Source organism: Sciurus carolinensis, chromosome 10 (genome assembly GCF_902686445.1).
Source record: "Sciurus carolinensis chromosome 10, mSciCar1.2, whole genome shotgun sequence".
NCBI classification, from domain to species: domain Eukaryota; kingdom Metazoa; phylum Chordata; class Mammalia; order Rodentia; family Sciuridae; genus Sciurus; species Sciurus carolinensis.
Window position 1 is genome coordinate 110,584,475 of NC_062222.1, and position 12,585 is coordinate 110,597,059.

The 12,585-nt window shown below is 44.0% G+C and overlaps 2 protein-coding genes across 5 annotated transcripts in view; both read right to left on the reverse strand.

The window, feature by feature from the left end:
• C10H4orf19 (chromosome 10 C4orf19 homolog) overlaps positions 1-2,811 on the reverse strand; it is a 93,331-nt gene extending 90,520 nt beyond the window's left edge. Inside the window, exon 1 of one of the 2 annotated variants that reach the window (XM_047567371.1) lies at positions 2,444-2,811. The gene's annotated coding sequence lies outside the window, so the exon portion shown is untranslated. Of the gene's footprint in view, positions 1-2,230; positions 2,390-2,443 lie in introns of those variants that run through there. The other variant, XM_047567369.1, reaches the window with a different exon arrangement.
• Positions 2,812-6,333: 3,522 nt separating this feature from the next.
• Positions 6,334-12,585, reverse strand: part of Nwd2 (NACHT and WD repeat domain containing 2) — a 165,473-nt gene continuing 159,221 nt past the window's right edge. For all 3 annotated transcript variants that reach the window (XM_047567318.1, XM_047567320.1, XM_047567319.1), the window contains one exon: positions 6,334-12,469. In XM_047567318.1, the coding sequence (XP_047423274.1) occupies positions 8,552-12,469 (3,918 nt within the window). In that variant the 3' untranslated portion in view covers positions 6,334-8,551. The remainder of the gene's footprint in view (positions 12,470-12,585) is intronic.

A 12,585-nucleotide genomic window follows, 5' to 3' on the forward strand; every position in this document is an offset into this window, starting at 1 on the left:
AATTCTTCCCAGTGATTTTTTTCTGGACACCTAGGAAGTCTATTTGCAAACAGGTAATCTATTTAATTATCAAAAGGAAAACTAGAAGAGACAGCAAGAAGCAAGAAGTAGGTACCACTTAAGCAAGACCCCCAGAAAACCCAAGATACAGGGTTATTGGAAAAGTTGTGTAACTAGAAGAATCTGAAGCAGTCCAGGGAGAGGAAACAAGTTCTTGGAAGGTTAGTATTCAATTATTAGAAACTGGAGTTCTTTGCAAGAAGTGAACTCCTGGGGCACCAGGGCCAGGCAGTTCCAGGAGCAAAGCAAGTAGCACCTGCTCTGCCCTTGGGCTGGTGCTGGATTCTGGCCAGAGTTTAGCAAGGTGTTTTCCAGACTCAAGAGAGGTGCTGGGTGGGAATTCTGGAGAATCATTCCATTTTCCTAAATATGTGTTCAGTGGACAAGCAAGTTTTTGTTGTTTAAATTCCAGATATGCAAAAGGTCTTTGGAATATAGTTAAGATTGGTCGTATTTATCTTTAGATATCATTAGATAGCTAAATCTTAGAATTACTGACAATGAGGGCCAGGGTGGGGTATGAGACAGACACTTATTTCATGATTACAGAATAAATGAAGGAGTAAGATGGGAGGATGGACAGAGTGGGTGAGGAAGAGAAAGAAGCCACACCTCCCCTTCCTGTGTCAGTATCTGCTCCATTCCTCCCAGTGACCAGTGTAGCTTGGTATTAACTGACTTCTCACACTTCAGAGAAACAAATAACCCGGAATCTATACAACTTTATTTATTTATTTATTTATTTATTTATTTATTTTCAGTGCAGGGGATTAAAGCCAGGGCCTTATGCATGCTAGCCAAGTGCTCTGCTACTGAGTTACATCCTCAGTCCTACATCCTCAGTCCTCTTCTTTACCTTTACAGCTTCAAATTATTGTTTCATTTATCCATCTCAGGACAGTGATTTTACCGAAGGTCTTCTATAGACACTGGCATTTAGATTGAGAAGGTTTTAACTGTTGTCTTTAAAAGAGTTTAAAAAAAAATCCTTCTTCTAATAGTAATAGCTAGAAGATTAAACAGGAGAAAAACCTCAGCAAACACAAATGCATTAGCTTTAAAAACAGCACCCACTTCTATTTCTTTCTCATTCGACTCTCAAATGTTTCTTTTCTCAGCGATTATTTCTCACAATAGATTGGTTACAACCACCCAGGATATCCACAAGCCATGGTGAGAAGCACCATCAGTTATTCTCTCCCATATATATGTCAGGAAGAAAATAAACACCCTATTTACCTTTACCTCCTCCACAGACTTCCTCTAGATTGGGTAAACAGCTATACCCGGACGGAAAATAGAAGGTACTAAGTCACCAAAGGGAGTTTTTGTTTTGATTTTAATGTTAATTACGGCACTGGAGCGGGGGCGGGGGTTGCAGACTGATCTTCCTCCTGTTACAGGAAAAATTCTTTCATGGTGGTTTTGTGAAAATCTCACCTCACCCGGGCCGCCAAGGTCAAAGAGACCCAAATGATCCACCTGGGCAATACTTGCCCAATTATTAAATATTTATAAGTCTGTGACCATTTAACCGTTTGCACCTGACACCCTCGTCGCACTAGGTGCTTCCACGTAGCGCCGCATCCTCTTCCCTCCACCCCTGCTCACCCACAAAAGGCGCCAGCACCCCAAGGCGGGGCAAATTCTGGGACCCAAGGACATTTCAAAGAAACAGTGGCGGCGGTCAAATTCCATTTCCGTTTTATTAAAAACTACTCAGATGCTTAAATAGGGGGGAAGGGGACCATAGAAATAAGGGGAAATCTCTTGCAGTTTTTCCGAGTCAAGTTCTCAGGCACTGTTCAAAGTTCATTAATTAGGGATTTAACTTAAAAAAAAAAAAACAAACTTTCCTACAGCCATTTAGATGCTAAGCTTTACAAACATCTTGCTCTTTAGTTTTGGGAATTTGTGAAAGTCCTCCCGCCCCCCCCCCCCCCGTTCTGCCGCTCTCCCCGCGTCTTTGTTGCGATCCACCTCCACCCCAAGTCTTCAAAATGCAAACTCAAGCCCCCTCCTCCCCCCACCCCCAGGGCAAAAAGAAATCAGGAATTAGAAGGACCGCGGGGGAAGTCGGGGAGATCATGCCCCAAAGCCAAGTCCGCAAGAGTCCGGCGCTCGCGCTCCCGCAGCAGCGCCCGGCGCGCGGGCCGGCGACCGTCCCTACCTGGGGCCCGGCGGCGGCGGCGGTGGCGGCGGCGGCTCTGGGGTCGTGGCGCCCATGGCTTCGCGGGCCTCGGGCGGCCGCGCCGGAAAACGCGAGCGGCTCAGAGGCGCCCGGAGCCCGCTGCGCTCGAGCGGCGGCTCTGGCACCGTCATTGGCCGGCGCGTCACGTGGCCCGGCCCGGGGCGAACCTCCCCGGCACGCGTAACCCTTTACCTGCGCGCCCCTCGCCACGGGCTCCCGGGGGACCGTGGCGCCACCGCCGAAGCCCGACGCCAGACCTCCCCGGAGCCGGGACTGGCCATCCCGGCGCAAAGGAGCAGAAAATCCAGCAGCTGAGTCTCAGCGCCGACACCCAGCTTGGGTGCCAGCTGCGGCCGTCCTGGAAAACTTTTTGGTGCCTACTTTTTATCGTGCTGTGGGGAGAAGGGAGCTTCCGATGATCGGTGACTTAAGCGGGGGTTTGGGGATAGATAGATGCACCTCCAGGCAAATAAGTTTGTACCCTTCACCTTCGTTGTACTTGGCGTTTTTCGGTTTCTTTCTCAGCTTTGGCATCAGCTATTTAGTCCTGTGTGCACGCTTATCCATCCCCTGCCCTTATGGCTAGATGACCAGAGAAACAGCGAAGACACTAACACGACAATTACCAGGGAAGCTGCACACACTCGCCTGCTCCCCAGAGGTCACAGTGGGAGGTCAGTGAACCCCCGGTTCCCGCCCCCGCCCTCGCTCCCCTTTTCTTTTCGTTGCGGGGTAGTGGTGGTGATGGTACTAGGACGTTCTGTGCAACACTCCATCCACCTAACGAGCTCTCGAGGTTGTTGCAGTCCATATATCTACGGTGGGTGGAAAACTGATCCCCTTTTCCGAAAATTCTCTTTCCACCTGCCCTCCAAAGCGATTGTGGGGCTTGTCAGGAGAATGTATTAAGCAATTGCGCCATCTAGCTTACCTCCTCCTCGCTTCCCCTTAACCCATCCAGAGAGAGAGGATAAAACCGGATGTTGGAGAAGCAACTGGACAGAGTCCTATTTAGAGATGGACTTAACTGCCCTTATTTTTCCAATCTGCCTGCTTTAGTGGTTCCAGCTGCATTCACGCCCACAGGAAGAATGCGAACCTGGTGCTGCGATGGAAGACAATTCCCTAAAGCCGTTTTGTGAATTATGTTTAAAACCTCCTCGGGGACCTCCCAACCAGAAGTTTCACGGCTTCTGCCGGCAATTGCCACGCCCTATGGGAGGAGTCTTTTTTTTTTTTTTTTTTAACTTTCTCTGTGTCCTCGAAGCGGCAGCACTTACAAATGGTAGCTTTAAAAGGGAAGTTATATGTTGTTTTATGTCATTTTCTGATAAAGCCCTTGGGCCACAATAAACGACTCTCATGTCCCAGGTCTAGCTGGTGCCTTGGTAACATCCACAGAATATTGGTACATTCATCAATTAGGATATTCTGAGCAAAAACACTTTGGTATTTGTCTTGGGTTTTAAAGTGTAGTTCTCAGAATAGCAGAATGAACATTAATCTGATTCAGTAAAAACAAATTTTTGGGACCCTCATAAATATATATATTCAGAAATGTGGTATCTGGGGTCATTTGAGAACCACTGATCTGGGTAGCCTAGTTGCCTTCATGTAGTACAGGCTGACGTGCTGTGTAGACAGAGGTGCGGTTATTTGTGACCTCGATTAAACGGTGTATATAATTTGTCAAGTCGACACACCAAAGCCAAATTCTGTATGTTTATACAAATGTAATTCATCTTATGCAAGTCACTTAGAATGCCAAATGGAGATCTGAAGGGGCCCTGGGACGAGGATACAGAAGAAAAACGGTGGTTTCGCGATGCATGTTGGAATGGAAATACCATGATTTACTTAGTTTAAGTTTGTTCATGTTTCATTTGCATACAAATAGTTCCAAACTAATAAGTTAGGGAAGATAATAGGAAACTTAGTTTGAGTAGATCTGTCAATATAGTTCCAAATTTGTCAAGTAGCTCTAAAAAATTTGTTAAAAATGTTAGGGTATCAGCTTACATTATAACAGCAACAACATCCTGTGCCTTACTGGCACTGTAGTAGGAGCTCCTGAAAAAAGATGTGACTGATTGGATTCTTCATGGGATAAATGGCATATTTCCAACTGCCTGCATGAATGCCTTATCTTTGAACAATCCAGGCCCAAGTTTGTTTTAAGTTTCTTAGCATTTGTTTCCTATTCACTTCACATTTGTAACTCTACCATCTATCTAATTTAAATTGGAAGTGGAATTGAGGATCCCTGTTCCTTCATCACTCACCTCTACCAGTTAAATCCCAAAATTACTCTAAATTGCTGCTTCTCTTAGCATGATCACGGCCACTGTCCTATCGAATTCTTATGCTTTTTAGCTTAGATCCTTGCAATAGTCTTTATGGATCTCTGGGCTGCTGAGCTTTCCATCTCTAATCCATCTGACAAAACACTGCCTGTTATTCATCCCAAATACCATTCCAAAAGCCACTCCCCTTTCTCAAAAACATTTCAACTACTCCCTATCAACTACTTAATGAGTCTAAAATCCCAGCATAGCATTTAACGTCATTCAAAATATGCTTCGACTCCCATTTTTTCTCATTCAGTTTCCTTTGCTTGAAGTACCCGACATTGACAGCTAAGTCCTACTTACTTTTCAAGCCTCAGGTGCCTATTCCTCCTGTTCATTCTTTTTGATTCCCAGCTAGCGCTAATTACTCCCCTGATGTGGATCCTTAGCACCCAGCTTTCCCTTTTATTAACAACTTTTTGTCACAGACTTGTATCTGGTTTAGTTATGTCTGTTTTTGATTGTAGGATTTTGGACAGAAGGACTAATTTTCAAATCATCCTAGCACATTAACACCTTAGACATAGAAAATATGCAATATTTGTAATAGTCTTAACTCTAGGAAAGAAGCTCTTTAAATACAAACTCCATGTATATAAAATACTTTAATGACAGTATCGATGATCAACGTTTCCACATTTTCTCTGAGAACTGGAAGAGGGTGTAACTTTCAACCTAAAAGACATAGCTTAGAATCCAAGAAGGAATTCCCTGGCATTAGCAATGGAAAAGTTTTCAGTGGGGATAAACTTTAACAGAGGTTAGTCTCAGCCAAATGTAGATGAGGGCAATAAAGCCAACAGCTAATTTCTTCCATTAATCTTTTAAATTTCCTTGAGAATGATTATTCCTTGATGAGTAGATACAAGGTTATATCTGATATTTTGCCTACTTATCACTTTAACTCTCCAGTGCTGCCCAGTTAATTTTGTTGTTGTTTGATGTGGGGATTCTCAGACCTGAGCTGTAAGGGATTCTGGGAAGGATTTCCCTGGCCCTGCTCTCTCACCTGGAGGGATTTACATGTGGGACTTCCTGGTTGTCATCTTACCGCTTCCATTCTGAGCCCCAGAGGGAAGCTCACTGCCTGCGTACTGCCCTCTCACGAGCACACGTACAACTTGCTTCCTGTTTTCTTTTTAAGACTGAAATCCTAGAAGTCATAAGTTTTTTTTTTTTTTTACCCTGTGTTCCTAGTAAAATACATGGCCAAACAAATATTCGTTGAATAAATTCATCAACTTTTTCTGTACAGCTGAAAAACCTGGGTGTTGACAGCAAATTTGAGTGATCTTTAAGAGACCAAGACTGATCTCTCATTTATAAGTTAGAAAATATCTTAGAGGTCACTGTCAGTAAGTGCTTACTGTGCACTAAATTGCATGTTTGGATGTGCTTTGAGAAACTGAATAAAAACACAGTGATGGTACACTGAAATCTTGTTCAGCATTCTCCCTGGCCCTCTGTTTCTGGGTTTCCACATCTGTAAATATGAAGCACTAACAGTATCTACTCATAAATCTGTTGTGAAGACTGTAGAGCTTAGAACCTGCAAAACTCTGAGAAAAGTACCTAGGTGCACTTATTACAAGCACTCAGTAAGCAAGAACAACTATTACTTGCTATTACCAATCACTTTTGCCAAAGATGGACAGAAACAACTATTACCAATAACTTTTGCCAAAGATGGACAGAAAAACCAATTGCACACAAATCTAAGTGGTTTATCTTTTATTCATACAAACGATACATACACAAGACTGTATATTGTTTGAAGACTGAAATAATTTTCTAGTGTAACAACTCTGTAACAAAATTTAACTAAATGTAACATTTATGAAAATATAAATCTCTGATTGGGTAATTCTTCCCAACAATACAAAGTTTACATAAAAACATTCAATATGAGCTATCAGTTGCAAACGAGTTAGGAAAAGTCATTCAAGTCACTGGTTATACTCTATTGGCTTTTACATAGAACATTCACACACTACATTTAATCCATCTAGGCATTTAATTCTTAGAAATGTATGGTATGGAGGTCCAGCTGATAGTGACAGCAATAAGAATGCATTGCCTGAAGAGCTAAAAGCATACAATTGACTTTTACAATCTACTCCAGGTGATCCTTTGTGGGTCTGAGCCCTCTCTGGGCTACCACCTCCCTGGCTGGAAGCTAATCTAGGAGCAATGTAGAGAAAAAAATCTTTCACCATGGAATGTGGTGTTCATATCTGAATCATATCTTTGAATGCTTACATGTTAAACTGCTTTCCAAAGTGAAATACAGTTGACTTAGATTCTCTATAGGTTAGGTCACTTTTTGTCCCCATTAGCATCAACAATCAAGTTGCCTCTCTTTTTTTTTTCCCAGACATTATTATTCCAATATTCCTAACAGGGCTTCAGCAGAACCCATGACTTTATTTTGCAGTTCACAAAAGCAACACACTGTGAGGTTAAAGATCTTGCTAGGTGTCCACGGTGAGCTCATGGTAGAGCTTTACCGGAAACAGGTCAGTTCCTTGTTCACTGTTCAAAGAAAACCTTACTGAACCACCTCTACTGACCCCTTTGAAAAGTTATCCAAGGACATGCCATGTGTACGATATATATGGAAGGAATATATCACTTTCGCCTTCTGAGATTTTTTTTTTAAATAGGTACAGTAGAGTTTAAAAAATATTTAATACCATTTCCCAGCTTCTGCTTTGAAATGGTAAGACTATAAAAGGTTCAGAAGATTCCTCAGTCTGGAAGTGTAACAGATAAAGAAGCATACATACGGTGTGTATAAGAAAAGTGGTTACAAACAAGGGACAATAGAGAACCTTTGGACACCCTTAAGATTTATGGAGTATTTTAGCACAAAGACAGGCATATTCAGTTTGTCCCAGAGTATGTGGTCATCTATCTGCGTTTAACACAGGAAAGAAGAGGAGTGAGAGTAAGGCAAATGTCATCCGTGTTTCAGAGATGGCATGTTAACAAAGCTTGCTTTCTATTAAGATATACTGCAGGGATTTAGGAAATAATTTATGCTTCCATGTAACTGACTGAGTAGTACAGATTCTTGTTAGTATGACAATAGGAACAAATAGGTGTTTTGACCAAATTTGTAATGCCCTTTCTGTAATTCTCCTTTAGACTCAGCACAAATATGCATTTCAAAAAAAGATGTGAAAAGATGGTGATTTCTTATTAAGTGTTCTATTGCAACTCAGAGAATAAGAAGTTTAAAAATCATATACTCCATTACAGAGAAACCCTTGCATGCAATTGTTGGAACTGTATTTTATTAAAGACTGATTCCCCCTGTTCAGTAGCCCTGTGATAGTGGTAGTTAGTTCTGGTCCCAGTCCAGTTTGCAGTCTCATATTTTATGTTGTGTCTCTTGGGAAACTGGGAATACACCTGGGCATATTTGTTACATGATTTTGCACCTTTAGACCTTTCATCTGCAGACTAGGTTTACACAGTTGTCAGGATCGGAAAATGTAAAGAGAGATTAAGGCTGTGTTTCACACATTTGGAGTTAAACAGTTCTTTGTCTTCATGATTTCAACTTGACTTTGTAGAACTAATTTCAGTCCAAATGATTTATATAACTCTAGTCCCTCTCATCTGAATCAATGGAATGAATTATGATACTTCTTACCACACAGCTAATTTAAAACCTTTTATCCTCTCTCTTCCAGATGAAATAGTGATTTAAATCCCACTTCTAGAAATTTTGTCATCCCTCCATTCCTGGATACACTTTGACAAAAAGGTGGCACCCAAAACCAAACTCACACCTCTGTTTCATGAGCATGTTAATAAGACACTGAAATGCCAGCATCTTTCCTGTCTCTTAAGAAAGGAGTAGGTTATCCTTTGAGATACAGAAGATGGGCTGTCTTTTCTTCTGTGTGCGGATCATGTATTTCCACTGGGAGGGAGAGACATTTTGTCAGTTATCAGGGGCATAGCTGTGACCCCTGGATTCTAGGGCATAGCAAGAGTTGTGCTTCTTGGAGGGTGTCGCTTCATTGGACTCTGAGGAGTCACTGACTGTGATGGGACTGTCTCTTGCAAAGACCTCAGTGGACTCTCTCCATAAGCAATCCACAGATACTTTAAAACAGTAACTGTTAGACTTTGGCCTGGATGTCTGGGTTGCATTGTTGAAAATCTGCCTGCTATTGGAAGTGGCGATTTTGATTTTCAGTGCAGCGTCTACACGGTCCACTACAGTGTATATCCCGATACTCCCATCATCAAAACCCACGATGATGTTCAGGTGCCTCTGAGAGAGTGCCAGGAAAGTTGGCGTTTTGTAAAGGGAACAAGCACCGATATTTTTGCCATCAGCCAGTCTCATTACAATTAAGCTGGATATTGCACCGTTTTCTTCCTCTTCTTCCCCGTTTCGGAAGCAAATGTAGACCAGGTAGCGACCATCCCGAGACAGCCTCTGACGCCAGATGACCCCGGAGGCATGAACTACCCGTAATTTACCACTGTGTAAATCCAGCACGTTGATATTTTCATCTCCCCTAGATATAATGCCTAACTTTCCATTGGGAGAAATTTCAAAGTCCTCCAGATTTTTCAAGAAGTTGTTTGGAAGCTGGACGCGGCGACAGATCACTTCATCTGTCAGACTCCAGATGTTCACCGTCTCCGCTGATGTGATGAACACGATGATGTCTGGACAGTCGGGGATCAGTTTAAAATTCACAATGGTGGTTCCATCTTCGCAGCAAAACTTCTTGGTGATACTTCCTGTCCACAGGCTGACTGCCAACACTTTGCTTTTAGTCATTCCCACCACGAAGGTATTTGCGGAGGTAATAAAGGCGTTTTGCAAAGTGGTGAGAATGTTGCAGACCCTGTGGCCTGTGGCCAGTCTCCAAACCCTGGAGGCATTCTCCTCACAGAGGGAGACCACAAACTGGTCATTGTGTGTGATCAGCAGCTGAGAGATTCTCTGCCCATTAATTCGGAAGAGGTTTTCCCCACTGCTGGTGTGCCAGACATACTGGCTGCTTTTGTCATCTGATGTCACCATTATGTCACCAGCGGATGTTAACACACAGTGTTCCACTATGCCTTCATGCTTAAATACCGCTTCAATGAACCCACTGCTGAAGTTCCACTTATGAACACAATCAGAGCCGTCCAGGGAGTAAATGATTTCCCCTCTAGCAGGCAACACCAGACTTTGGATAGGTTTCCCAGTCTTATCTATGTTGGACATAGCTGTAATTATGTCTATATCCCAAATGGAAAGAACACCACTGGTGGATAAAGACAGTAGCATGTTGTGATGACTAGATTTCACCAACTTAACTATGGTACCTGAGATTTCCTGTAAGCTCGCCATGCATTGTCCGGTATCCCGCCTCCAAAAAAACACAGCAGGAGTATTCTCCATGGTCGCGATGATACAGTCTCCATTTTTGGACAGCACAGCCGATACAAAGCGTTCGTTGTGCTTGGCTCTGAACTTTTCAGCCACCTTCCACACACCGGTATGTAAGAGCTCAATGCTGAGAGCTTTGCAGATCAGAATTGCACTTTGGTCCTCTGAAAGTTCAATGCTGACCACTTCGCTGTCTTCTCTTCGGCAGTCAAAGTCATCGGTCAGTTGGGGGTTGGAAATATCCTCAGTATTCCAAACGGAAAGACTTCCCTCACTGTCCACCATAACCATCTCTTGGGCTGTGTCCAAGATAAGAAGAAACTTCACAAATCCACCTGAAAACTCAGATGTCACCGTACAAAGTTTTTCTCCACTCCCTAAATGAAATATGGTAGTAGTGTTCAGGTACTGCCCACAGAAAGCATATACCCCATCCAGGGAGCACTGGACACAGGTCACCTCATACCAGCAGTGGAACTGGTAAAGGGGCCATCCATAGAGCAAATCGATGACGGTGACATCCTTGCTGGCTTCGAGCCAGGCAAGGGCATGGTTGACAGACAGTGTGAATCCATTGATGTAGGTGGAGCCACTTCCATGCTTGGTCCCTTTGATTTCCACTTCAGACAGGAGACAAGAATTGACATTGTCATAAATCAACAAGGTGTTATTTGTTGTAGCCACCACAAGGTACTTTTCATCACTGGTGAGCTTCATGCCCAGGATGACGGACTGGGCTGTGGTGATTTGCCTGAGTAGCTGGCGAGTTTCTACATCCCATGTGCTGATGGAACCATTTTCTAGAGCTGTGAGGACAGTGCTGGGGTTGCAGGTAGGCAGAATCTCCGTGACATGCAGGTGACTGGATGATAGGGGAAGACGCTCGGGGCTGTATGTCACATCCATGGATGAATGCAATGGCACGATGGAGCAGTATTTGGGCCCGTCCTTGTCACATTCTAAAAGAAGGTGTCTAAGTTTGGGCAGGGAGCTTACGACAGGCAGAAGTCTCTGTTGAAGCTCTGCTGAAAGGGAGCCAGGAAATGCAATAACCTTGGTTTTGATGCTGCGGAGGGTGCTGGCCAAGAACTTCAGCTCCTTCTCTTGGGAGTAGTTGTAAGCCAGCTCGATGTCTGAAAGCACTTTGTCAAACTGGCCAATTTTGATCATAGTGTAAAGCCAGCTGAAGTTCATGATGATGCCATAAAGCAGATCATCAGTTTTTCCACACCTTGTCAGGTGGTGCAACAGCTCAGACATTTTCCGGTGATTGACGAAAAAGATGTCGGGCTCCAGTGGATTGCACTGGAAAACCCAGGGCTGATCAGGGGCCTGCCTGTCAAAGGAAGCCTGTTCCATGAAGTGCTTTTCTTCCTCCAGCAGGCTTCTGCTTTCCAAGTCAAGGCAGCCATTCAAATAGGGGTCTTCAAGGCAGAAAGCTTTCCTCCTGCCCCCTGACCAGACCCCCAGAAAATAATCAGCCAAGATGGTGTGCATTTCACGCAGGTTGCTGTCATCCTGCAGATAGAGTTTCTGGGCTATGAGTTGCAGGTGTCTGTTAGCCCAGACCAGGAGGGTGACATTCTTCACGTGTCTTTCTATTAAATATCCACTGAGACCCTCCTTGAGCCTTGCAATGTACAGATAAGGTACTCTCAGGGGATTGCTGGGCCTGGTGTTCTCATTGAGCTCGTTCATGACACTGTTGTCCAGAGCTAACACATCTTCCAGTTCCATTTCGCTCAAACCCATTTTGGCCATGGTGATGTAACCGAGAGCCCTGGAGATCAGTTTCTGGCCACATTTCTTCTCCAAGGACCAGAATAACTGCTCTATGCTTTCATGAACAGTGACACAGAGGGAGGATTCATCGACATCTTTGTGGGATCTCCAATGTCTCACCTCCCTGAAGGTCAGGTTCACAAACATGGGCAGCGTGCACTTGGAGAACGCGTTGTTTACATAAATCTGCTGGCCTGATGTGACCTTCCTTTTGACCCGCAGCAGCTGGTGTTTGAGGACCTGGCTGCACATCTTCCTGTCCCGGGGAATCAGCTCGATGTAGTTGTCATCATCATGGATAAGGCACCGAAGTTTCTGCAGGATCCCGTGTTTGTTGGGCAGTGTGGAGAGAACTATCCTCACGAAGCGGGGAAGGTGAGCCGGGAGCCACCAGAGCTTCCTGGCCTCCTCATTCTCTGAGAGCTGCTCTAGGGCATCGAATATTATTACCAGCGGTCTCTGCAATGAAGACTCATTCAAAAGGTTTATAAATAAGTCCCGAAGGTCATGGATCTTTTTAGGGTAGCTTTGAACCAGGCACCGGTAGTTAACCGCCAGCTGTTCACAAACACTCAGAAGGAGGGTCCTGAGGTCTGTACTCATGTCCGTCGTTCCCAGAAATCTCACCACGACTACTGGGTCAGATTCTGGTCCTGTTTCTTCATGTAGCCAGCCATAAGCCTAAAATACAGAAGTCGAGTTTAGGGTGGTGATAGGTATCTACATGGCCATAGCCCACATTTCCTCTCTCTGGAGCTGAGACTTCTGGTAACATCTATCATGCAAAAAATAGCCTA